General features: G+C 37.2%; 1 protein-coding gene across 6 annotated transcripts in view; it reads right to left on the bottom strand.

The window, feature by feature from the left end:
• myo6a (myosin VIa) overlaps window positions 1–12332 on the bottom strand; it is a 212743-nt gene that overhangs the window by 161641 nt on the left and 38770 nt on the right. For all 6 annotated transcript variants that reach the window (XM_088089544.1, XM_088089546.1, XM_042502963.2 and 3 more), the window contains exons 8-10: window positions 12217–12314; window positions 11460–11624; window positions 4118–4198 (exon numbers count right to left, since the gene is read on the bottom strand). In XM_088089544.1, coding sequence (XP_087945670.1) covers window positions 4118–4198; window positions 11460–11624; window positions 12217–12314 — 344 coding nt within the window. The remainder of the gene's footprint in view (window positions 1–4117; window positions 4199–11459; window positions 11625–12216; window positions 12315–12332) is intronic.

Below are 12332 nucleotides of genomic sequence, written 5' to 3'. Positions count from 1 at the left end.
AAAGACAAAAGGAAATATGTATTTTGTAACATGGCATTACTATTTATGCACTAACCTTGACTTGAGATTATTATTGTCAAACTGCTTTTTTTCCTGCGTTTCTGTATAATGTTTGTACTCTACATCTCTAAACAGCTTGTTTTCTCTTGTTAAAATTAATTATTGTCTATGTCTTGATGTATTTTTATTTTAATAAAGAAAAAGAAAGACAAGTTTGCAGTTTTCTTCATTCTGGTATAGTATGAATCCTGCCAGAACCATCCTCATGCAGTCTAAATACATTACATAATCATCAATATGAACATGCATAAAAAATGTTAATACAATTATGATTCATTATTAAAAGGTCTGACAAATTACAGACTGAATCCTCTGTGCTTCAGAGAAAGTGCTGAATTTAATTATGAATCTATATGATTGGATTTATAGTTCTCGGTGGAATATTCTTCAATTTATCTGCCATCTTCAGCACCAATCTCTTGTCCATGTTGCTCCTAATGGTTATAATAATTAATAATGCTGCACTGCAGGGAATGCCATATACGGCCGCTGTAATGGAATACTTGTGCATAATTAATCAAAGGCCGAAGGCAAAGGAAAAAGCTCATTTCACATGATGAGGTTTTCTTATTAATGCAATGCATTAGATGTCTTTGTGCTGTGCTCAGGCTCTCAGCCGTGCTGCTAATTAAAATGTTTGCCATTTGAAAATAGGCATGAAATTATATAAGCAGGATATAAACACCACAACACCATTAAAATATCTTAGAGGATCTTTTGCTGTTGAGAAAATCCGCTGTGGAAGTTACTTTCCTGTGGTTGTAGCATCATCATTACAGTCATATACATGTGAAAGCAGCGATGCAAAGTCTTTGTCTGGTTTCTGCAGGTCAGAGCACAAGTTTTTATTTTATTTGCCAACAAATTGCTGCAAATCCAGTCAAGGAGTGCACAAGTTCTAATAAAAACAAAATATTGTTAACAACTGTATGTGCTCCTTTTTTCCACTTTTTAGAAACCAGTGTCATCGTTAGTGCATGAACTGTTTTGTTATGAGGAGCAACTTTTTTAAACAAAGTGTGGAGAGCAGAAATTATTAGAAAGAGTTTATTAGCTTTTGGTATTTTTCTGGTTTAAAGACTTAAAAAAAGTATCAAGTCAAAGTATCTTTTAAAGGAGAAACGGCACATTCTATAGCTTAAATGTGTAGTTAATTGACAATTAAGCATCATTGCTCACGTCAGTACAATCCTACAGCCTTGTTTGGTCTGCATTTGTCATTTTGTGACTTTAAATTACGCAAAAATTAAATACGTAAAAGATAAAAAGTACTAATACCACAGTGTCAGCGAGGAGATATCTCAGTTACTTCAAGCCAATAAATTGGTTTTGTATGAACCCTTTAGATTTTCGTGACCCCATGACCTTTCCTAAGAGCTACATCACCTCTACCTTGTTTGTTTCATCCAGATCTTGAGTAATATTGGGAGCAATTAGGAAGGAAGCTTCTAAGGGGCACTAGCAGGTCTCTAGATTTACAGGATAATTTTGTTTATTTGTGGCTTCAAGTACAGTTGCTCCTCTTGGGACAAACAATGAGCTCTGGTTTCAACTAATAAGAAACAGCCTCAATTTTGGTTCATTCAAAGTGGGGAGCTGTTAAAACATAAGCAAACATTTATAGTGCTTGCCATGATAAGATTTGCTGGGCGGCAGGACCAGAAACCAATAATCAGAATCACACCTGATGAATGTGTTGTTCAGAGGAGATGAGAGGAGGATAGTGAGGAAACAGCACGAGGGTGTGAAAGAGAAGGACAGAGAGTATGAAAGGCATGAAGAGATACAGTGAGCAGTGAGAAAACACAGGAGGTGACAGGGTGTAAATCAAAGGTGCAAACCATCCTGCACAGCGAGAGAAAATTGTGAGCAGAAAAGGAGAGCTGGAGGCAGTAAATCTAAATTGAATCTGCTGAGTCAGATTTTAAGGAGGCTCTAATAGAGTTTGCAGAGCAATTGTTTCCTTTGTTACGGCCCACGGGGTGATGACGGGTCTCGCTTTCTCTGCTCTTAGTTTGCATGAGCTTGTAACTAAGATTGAGAATGAAGCACAAGGGACACCAACAGTAGAAGTAGAAGAAGTGAAAAAAACACTTCAGAGTTCATGAATTTGATTTAACATCTACACTCAGAAAAGAAAAAGTTCAAGGTAATGACTAAGAGTGAGGTAAGATTAGGGCAGGACAGTACATCGTTTTTTTAAGGTAAATCTATAAATTTTCAAATGAGAAATATGATGATACAATACGATTTATATCAATAAAGCTGTGGCAGTGTTTGGGTCTCTCGTCTCTCTCTGCGCCACCCTGTCCTTTCTTGGTCACAAATTCTTTTGCAACATGGAGAAAGACAGCACTGGTACTCTATTTTAATCAGTCTGTTAATTAGTCTATTCAAGGATGTACAGTGCGACACTGGCCTATACATGTTGCACGTGCTATGCAAAAATCAGGCTGTGTGATGAATGAAATCATCACAGTGCGATACTGATTCGGGCTGCATGTGTGTAAGACAGACTTATTTGTGTGTGAGGTGAATGACACAAAAAATTAAAATAAATAATACATTTAAAAAAAAAACAATCACAAAAACAGTCACGTTATGAAATCTGAGTATACTTTTCCTAAGTTAACTATCTTGTCATTTGCTTTAGTTTCTGCACACAAATACTGATGTGTTAAGGTTTGAGCAACATCAGCTCCAGTAATAAACAAAGAAATAATTGCCAAAAGATTGCTAATGGTGGTAGCCGCCAGCCACGAAACATTAGCTGCTGTGAAAATAAGATTAGGACTGACAGGACTGCGATGATTAGCTGAGCTGATTAAGTGCTAAAAAGTTTGCTGAGTTGCATCAGTGGCAGCATCATCGGACTTCAGACAGAAGGTCTGATAACTGTAATACATATTATATGTAGCTACATGCTAATGACAGGGCAACATGTAATCTTGGTTGCTGATGTTGTTAATTTAACCCCAATTTTGTATCAAATTCCTACTGGAACATGTCCTTTTGTGAAGATTTTGGTGTAGATGCTTTTATTGTTGATTTTTCACAGTAGAAAGTTATGCTATTCTCCCATACAGTCATTACCCAGATGCAAATACACTGCTAATGTACAGTACATGTAGCACAGGCTAATGTCAGGGAAATGTCATCTTGGTTGCCAATGTGGATTATTTCTCCTCAATTTCAGATCATATTTCTGTTGGAATATGTATGGAAGATTTTGGTTTAGAAGCTTTTATTGATTTTTCACAGTAGAAAGTGCCTCTTTTCTCCTTTGGTCATTCCCATGCTTCAAATACACTGCTACATATAGCTACATGCTAACGCTAGTGACTCATGTAAACTTGGTTGCCAGTGTTGACTATTTCTCCCAAATTTCGGTTCATGTTGTTACTGGAACATGTCCAGCTGAAAGGATTTTGGTTTAGAAGCCTTTATTGTTGATTTTTCATGGTAGAAAGTGCTACTATTCCCAAATATTCTCTAGTTATTCAAGTAGACTGCTACATGTAACTACACGCTAATGCCAAGGAAATATGCAATTTTAGTAGCCACTGTGTTACTTTCTCCTTGATTTTAAATCATTTTCTGATCAAACATGTCTGGTTGTGTCTTTTACCGGTGATTTTTCATAGTAGAAAGTGCGGCTATTTTCCTCGACAGTCATTACCTGGCTGTAATGACAGCTCAGAGATGCTTAGCAACAAAAACACTGAACAATCAGAGCAAACTGGGCTTTTTTCGGGGGGGGGGCTTACAAAGACAGAAGCTAAGATGGAGCGTTTCAGACAAAGGGTGAATACAGGTGTTCCAGCACAGACAGTCTGAGGAATATTAAGCGTTTTTTGAACATTAAAGCATGTAAACATGTTCTGGTGGAAATCCAAGATACAAGTATGAACCTGAAATTGAGCTTAAAACTTAAAAGTCCACTCTTCCTTTATCATTTTCTACTATTGACTTTATTCACCCTTCATCTGTTTCTTCTAAAGAGTATGGCTCAGAAAAATAATAAAATAAAATCAAGGAAATTGACTGTGTATTGTACCTCTGGGCTCTTGCGATTCTGCAGGATCTGCTTGTCAGTATCTTTGGAGGCGAAGAAGCGAGTGCATCCTCTGTTCAGGTACTGCAACAAAAACAGAAAGAGAGAGAAATAAGCAAGACTTTAGAGAACAAAGCAACAGGTCAAACAAGCACTTCATTTGAAAAAAAGAGGCCTTAAAAGTTGAAAACTAAAATTATAGGTGCAGGGAAGGTCAGAGAGGGGCAGGTAAGGTAAGAATGTTTCATGGAGTTTGTGTTTGAGAAATGTCAAAGTTTCTGATCCCAAAACAAGTTTCTTGAAGAGACTCAACATCTTTTGTCTCGTATATGTGCATGTCTGGCATCAGAAGATCCCCTCCATTTTTCTGTTGGTCTCAATTGTTCAGAATTCATCCCAATGATTAAATTAGCATTTGCACAAAGAGCAATCCTATGCCCTCAGTAATTGATTCTGTACCAGTTTTAATGGATTTTCACCAGCTGGCCTCCCCTGCTGTACATATATGCTGAGGAACAAGCTAACAAACTTCCCGGGTGTATTCGAAGAGGAGGGAAATAAGAGATTCGAGCTTATTTTGTTTGGAGAGGGGGAGTCCTTCTGGCCCGATCGCATTGACATAAACAACAGCTTTCATTACGGCAGAAGCCACGGGGAGGACTACACGCTGGTTTAACCCTCCATCTCTTCAATGGATTACAGATGGGACACATTCTGCATTTTGTTCCTTTTGTTTTCCTCCTCTGCAAAACGCTTGTTCAATCAAACTCTCACTCCCGAAGGCTCCTGCGCGCTCTCCTCGACACAGAGGTGTACTCAGGCTGTTTACTGCATACTTGCGTACTTTACTTTCCAAATGTTGCAGAGAAATATGGTACTTTTATCTCCATTGCATTTGTCTGGTGGTAAAAGTTGCATTAAATGTGAGATGAGCGTGTACTGTGTCATTTTTATTTGTCCTTTTGTCCCTGCTTACCTTTGTCTTTTTCTCCTCTTCTATTCTTTTTTCAATGCTTTCTTCCATTTCTTATAATTGTTATTAATTTTATATTTATTTCTTTCTGTACTTCCCTATTTTTCTTTTTTTCATTCTTTGTTTCAAACTATTCATACATTAGTCTTTCTAGTTGTCTTTCATTTCCAATAGTAGTTTACTTCTTCCTGGCCTATTTTCTTTTTCTTTGCTTTCTATGTGCTTTTAGGCGTTGCCCTCTTCTTTCTCTTTCTTTCTTTCTTTCTTTCTTTCTTTCTTCTGTCATGATTTCTTCTTTTTCTTACTAAATTTCCTACTCTGCCTTTTAGATTTTTTTCATTCTAATTTTCCTTTTTTCCATCTTTGTTCCCTTGCATCCTGGCTTTTTTTCCTTCATTCCTCCCCTTGTTCTTTCTTTCCTTTGGTACTTTCTTCCTTCTAACGTCACCATATCCATTTCCTTAATTATGTTCCCCTGCCTGTGATTGTTTCCTCACTTCATTCTCAACCCTTGTATGCCATTATTTCTTTCTCTCCTTCCTTCATGCCACCTTTTCTTCCTTTACTCTGTCTTTTTGTATATTTCACTATGTTGTGCCTTCCTTATTTCTTTACGTCTAATCCACAGGCTAAATCACCTGGTGGGCATTTCTGGAACTGCATTAGTGTGGTTCTCGTCTTATCTTAAGGATAGGACTTTGTCAGTCTCTGTCAGTGAATTTGTGTTAGATGCTGCTGCTTTGCCATGTGGTGTCCCCCAGGGATTGTTGTTGGAACCCATTTTATTCTCCATATATATGTTGCCTATTGGACATATTATCAGTAATCATTTGTATGCTGATAACAACCAGTTGTATTTTGACATTTAAATGCAATGAGCTTCACAAATTCTTTGTACTAAAGAAATGTTTAAAAGCAATCAAAACCTAGATGGGAAATCATTTTCTGCAGTTAAATGCAGATAAAACTTAACTCTTGATTACTGCTCCTGATAACATTCACTCAGCAGTCTGGCAGAATATTGCGTTCTTAGCCTTGTCTTCATGATATAGTCTGCATTACCTAATCTACAGTATGAATTTTTGATGCCAAAAAAAAGTTTCTTTCATCTAGTAAACATAGCCAAACTTAGGTCTGGTGTGTCAAAAATTTAATAGAGGTGCTTGTATGTGCTTTTATCTCATCTTGTTTGAACTACTTTAATACTCTTTTTACATGCCTTCATAAATCTTTCTTGCTCTGCTTTTTAATCATCCCAAAATGTTGCTGCTAAGCTCTTAAAATGATCCAACAGATGGTCACTTTGCTTGCATCCCTCTTTATTAGGAAATACATAAATAATAAATTAATAAATAATAAATAATACCCCATTCCTTTATCTCCCTTTTTTCTTAATGCCTCATTTTCTTCCCTCTATTTTTCCTTCTCTCTACATTTGTCACCTTCTACCCTGTCTTTCATTCATTCTTTCATCCTCGATTTCTTTCTTTCCCTCCTAATTTGCTTTTATTCTGCCTTACTTCATTACCTTTTTTACTTAACTCTTCAGTTCATTTTTCAGAGGTTTTTTCCTTCTTTCATGTCTTGTTTCTATCTCTCCATATTTATGTAGTTATGTGGTGCCTTCTTATCTTCTTTCCTTCCTTTGCTGTGTGCTAAATTCTGTCCGGCCTTTCTTTATTATTGCATTTCCTTTAGCCTTTCCTCTCAAGTACCAGTTTGCTTCTGCAGTTCATTCTTGCCTTCTTTCCATACTTCCTTTCCTCTAACCTCTGACTTTATCCATATCAATTTCCTTATTTTGCATATTTGTTTCCTTCTTTCCTACCATCCTATCTTTCCTTTCTTTTTTCCTTGTGTCTTTCCTACTTTGCTACCTTTGGATTATAAACCTCTAAAAACCTACTCTTCTCAGGTACTTTATTTTTTGACATCCTGGTACTGTCAATGCTAATGAAGGACTTTTACTTTTCCACTGCGGTATTTATACTTTTACTACTTACTCTACACACTTCACTCTATATCTACATCTATAAGTTTTTGTTGTATCTCTCTTTCATGTCTTTTCTGGAATCTGAGAATCATTTTACACCAAAGACTTACTTTGGAAAATGTCCTGGACAAACCTGAATGCCCCTCACCCCACTCTCTGGACTACAGATGAAATTTTAATTCATCATGGCCACAGTGCTCAATACTTGACTGCTTTCAAAAGGAAACTTCACTAGATCTATTTTCACTTTCCCCACCAGCAGGGAAAACTGTAGATATATGAAGCTATTAAAAGCTGTTGAACGAACAGTGGGAGGTGTAATAAGTTGCAGGGGGACACTAGCAGGACCGCAGAGCGAGTGTCGGCACTTTAAGGCCTGACAATGACGCAGGTGAGAATAGAATATTGAATTGAGATGCTGCCAATAAAGGGATGACTCTGTAAGAAAGAAAGTATTCTCAAAAATGCTTTTTTATTCTCCTCCAACGTAAGTGGAGGCAAAGATGACTCAGCTCTTTTCTGACAGAGGCAAAGACAAAGGAGGATCTGATTTTAGCCTGAGGTCAAATAAGAAAAAGACACACTTGATGGCAACTGTTATTTGCTTATTTTGTTATTACAGCTATTGACTTATTTTATTTATTTTTTTCTTTTCTTTCTTTCGTACTCATTATTGCATTGATATACATCATTATGTCGGGTTTATATAATTGTCTTTTTTTCTACATTTTAAACCCAAGAATGTTTTTCATGCCTTTTTTTTCTCCAATATTTTCACTCATGCCACACACTTTTATGTCTGGCTTCTACAGTTCTGTTAAATCTTCCTCCAAAGTTACCACCATCACTCTGACTTTATCTAGTAAAAGAATTTACAGTTTATTAGCCTTTTATCTGTTCTAAAGAAAAATAAAACTATCTAGTTTTATACTTTTAAGTGTTAGCTTTTCTCAGACCGTGTCAACAGATTACATTTAAGAGCTCTTATGCTGACAAGCAAGACAACCAAAGATCAATACTTCTTTCATTCGAGCAACATAGCAGCAGAAATGTAAGAGCCATTATCTGTGCATTACCCGCTTTCACTGCAGCCATTATTGGAGATTTTGTTTGCTTGTAACTGGTGGTGAACAATTTATGTTTATCGGGAAACAAACCTGATGGCAAACGTAGCCATTTGATCCTCCCCTGCTCTCTTTCTGCAATGGACGACTGATAAACGCGGTACAGCGAGACAGCCAGATGGGCTCCAGCTTTAATGAAGATCTGGTGCCTGAGACAGCCGGGCTTAGTGGCAGCTCAGTGCTGCCCTCTGCTGTCTCATGGTGTCACTGTCTCATTGCTCTGAGAGGTGATCAGGAGTTTGGCTGATTAAACATGAAACATGAAAACAGCTATTAGAGGTCTTTACAAATCCCCTTAGTTCTGAGTAACAAAGACCTAAACCAGGACCAGAGTCAGGCTAAATCTTAATTATACTCAGTCTCTAACTGCTCTGATTACAAGTTCATCATCATCAGCATCATCATCATGGGATACAATTTGTTTTTAGAGTAAGACTAAAGGCATGGGGTGCTGGGAAATTGGCAGAATTGGTTAAAAACTAAAGGAGCTTCATGCTGCTGTTTTCTCTCTGTTTGGGTCTGTTCAGGTTTATTTGGAACCAGTTCTGACTGCCCTGCTGTTCTTTTTGGATCATGAATCATATTGGTTTTGGATAGTTTTCCATAAGACAGTTTCAGACTGGGTCCAAAATTCTGTACTTTTAAAGAAGATGCTAGAACGAGTTGTGCTGCTTCACATTTTTAGATTTAATTTTGATCAATAAAAAACGTAATGTTGATCACAAAGCGATGACATTGTGTCTTTGATGTGATGCACAGTGAAGAAAACTAGAATTCAATTTTAGAATTTTGTCATAATTTCCTCATGGCCTTCTTAAGATATACATTTGCGAGTATGGGACGGACAACCTGAAAACGTAATACCTCCAGCCACAGCTGCGCTGGTGCAGGGGGGCATAGAAGCACAGACTGGGATGCTAGATTTTTTTAAAAGAGCAATAGCTCACACCAGACTCATGTTACATGTGTCCTGTTGGATTAGATTCTTCAGTTTGTATAGAGTTGGGTTAATCGAAAAAAAAAAAGAAAAAAAGTCATCCACACTTAGCTAACATTTTTCTCACTCAAAATCAGAACTTTTTGAAAGTGGATAAATAAATCTTAAAACAACAACTTCATGTTTTACTGTGAAGAAGTAAATCAGAGCTTGTGGTAAAAATGGCATTAGTAAAATCTCTCTCTTGTTTTAAATGTCAGTGAAGTCGAAACACAGCATTTTAGAATTTAGAAAGCTTTGTGCTGCCATAATTTAAGTCATATTAACTTCGTTTGGGACTTCCTCTTTTGCCTTTAACACTTCGGTTCCCCATAGGTAAATGTTTTGACATGAAATAGGAATTACAATGGGTGTTACAGATGAAATCATTTTCGCCGCATGTTTGTACATATAAATGTTTTTATAATATATACATTTTTATATAAATATAGTCTAAGAACAGGTGGTGTCACTTGAGGCAAATTAGTGATTATGGATATAGGTATATTTAAATAAAATTGATTTGGCTTTTTTTGACACTTCACAGTTCTCGCTGACTGATATCACTTTTTCTGTGATTCATGGTTCTCCCCAAAGGCATGCAGGGGAATTTAAAAGCCCTTAATCATGTTCTGATTGTGCTGACAAAGCTATGACAATAAAACATAACTGACATTAATATGACAATAAAAACAAGTCATTTGATGTACTTCCTGTTAAAGTTAGGAGTAGAGAGAGAGAATAACGTTGAAACTGTGATTTATTGCCAAGAGAGTGCCACAGTTTTACTCAAAGGAATTTTTATTTATACCTACTGGCCAACATTTCTTATCATTACTTATCACTTCAATGCCTCCACTTTCTACTGAATAAATCTACAATATAGGTAATAAATCTGTCTGGAGAAGTGACAAAGCTGTGCAGCTATGGGAGGAGGGACAAAGTGCGGTCTGAGTGAAGACAGAAAGCTGCTGGAACTCAAATTTCTGCTCCTGCCTCCAAAATCCTCTGTCTATAAATGGCCTCTATAGAGCACAGCCACGTTTTTGTTTTTTCATACTACATGTGCATAAATCACTTTAAGTAAATCATAATTGCACCAGAAAATTAACAATTTCTGATTCATGATGCTGAATGTCTAAACGCTGAATGTGCATTGTAGTCCCTACAGGCTGCTGGTTTAGAGCGCTGGAACTTTTTTAATACTAATTCATTCAGAAAGTAAATTGTTTTCTGTTTAGCCATGAATAATATATATATTTTACTGTCTGCAAATCCAAGGAAAACCAACAATGTTTGTCTGTTTTCATCCCTCTCATCCCCAAAGCCTAGTGGTTCCTATGGAGATCTTTAAAAGCACTTCGTGAATATTTAGTTAAATTTCTAAAAAGAAGGAAAAATAATTTCCTCTATTTTTATCAAGCCTTATTCAAACAGGAGGAAATATTGCTTTGTTGAGGACTATTCTTTGCGGCGGAATAATCCACATTTGCTGCTCTAGTGAGTTTTTAGGGCAGCAGGACAGTGTTTGTGGGATTGAGTCAAAATAAACTTGTGAATGTGTGGCTCAGTGATGTGTTTTTAGTAGTTTTTAGACAATAATGAAGCTCTATGGCACAGAGGGAAAAATATAAAATATCTTCTACTTGATGGAGGGGCTCTCTAAACAATACTCCACCCTGATGTCACCATCCATCATCTGCAGTATCCATCTTTCTATCCATCTGTGATATCTGTTTGACTGATCTATTTCTATACATGTCCAGCACACATGGGTTTATGAAACAACAAATGTACAGTTAGACTATACACACACACACACACACACACACACACACACACACACACACACACACACACACACACACACACACACACACACACACACACACACACACACACACACACGTGCCACTGATTTGCATATTTCTCACCTCAAATGTTTTGAGAAACATGTTTAAGCTTACTCTTAAACTGTTTTATGAGAATGTTTGTTAACGCCAAGCCACCATTGTGTCAAACCGATGAGCGCACATGACGTCTCCCACTAGCCGGAGCCTTTATTGGTCTGGTCCAGTGCAGTGCGTTCTCGTAGTTGTAGGTTTTCTACCTCTTGAGCATAAGACAATCCCACAGTCCTTTTTCTCTGTTTTCTCTGGTGATGAAGCACCAGTTTCACAAGTATTTGCATCTTTCTACAGCATAGACGGCACAGTTTTATGTGAGGACCTTCTCTATATCGGTAAAATATTTTAAGAGATGAGGTGATGTGTGAGTACCCTGAACGTGTCGGGGGAGCTGAGGTGAAACTTCTGCCTGATGTCCTCCGGAGCTCCGGCACAAAGTCGGTAAAAGATGTGGTAGTTTCTCTCCTCTGAGCTTTGTCTGCAGATCCTTGACTTCTCCAGCAAGTAGTGCGACACGAAGCCACCCACGACGGCATTCTGAGCACACAGGAAACACATTTTAATACGTTTATATATAACTGACTGCATTTATAGCATCTGTCGGGGTGTGCTGACCTCATATCTTATTTTTTCCAGTCTTAAATAATTAATATACTCTGAATTCAAATAAAAATATCAATATCATACCAAGACTATTATATTTTATATAGGTTTGCATGAAGCAGGAAATCAGGAAAGATCAAGAACAACACAAGAGGAAATAAATGCGAATGAAATTTATCTATGGAAATATAATGATTTATGGCATATATGCAGCAGCCCTGCAGCCGCAACAAATCCAGAGACAAATGATAATAACTGCAGAAACTGAGGCCTCATTACTGTTTGTCTTTTGCTGCGTAAGCATCTGAGATGATACAGGGAATATTGTGTTTATTTATGAATGCAGAGATATTCATTAACTGCATATGGAGATCAATATCAACAGTTTAAATAGCTACAGCTATTAGGCATCATATTTAATTCATAGCTCCCCACTGTTTGTGAAACACTCATCTAGAGAGCACTTAGGAGACAAAGCGAGAAGTTTAAAGCTGTTATTATTCTTTGATAGCACAGTGTAAAGTACCTTCTCATTGAAGTGGATTTCAACAAACTTTCCGAAGCGGCTGCTGTTGTTGTTTCGGACAGTTTTTGCATTTCCGAAAGCCTCCAGCAACGGGTTGGCTGCAGGGTTAAAGAAGT

Source organism: Plectropomus leopardus, chromosome 16, assembly GCF_026936395.1.
Source record: "Plectropomus leopardus strain MGB_pleo_1.0 chromosome 16, ASM2693639v1, whole genome shotgun sequence".
Classification (NCBI taxonomy): Eukaryota; Metazoa; Chordata; class Actinopteri; order Perciformes; family Serranidae; genus Plectropomus; species Plectropomus leopardus.
This window is presented reverse-complemented; position numbering and strand designations above follow the sequence as displayed.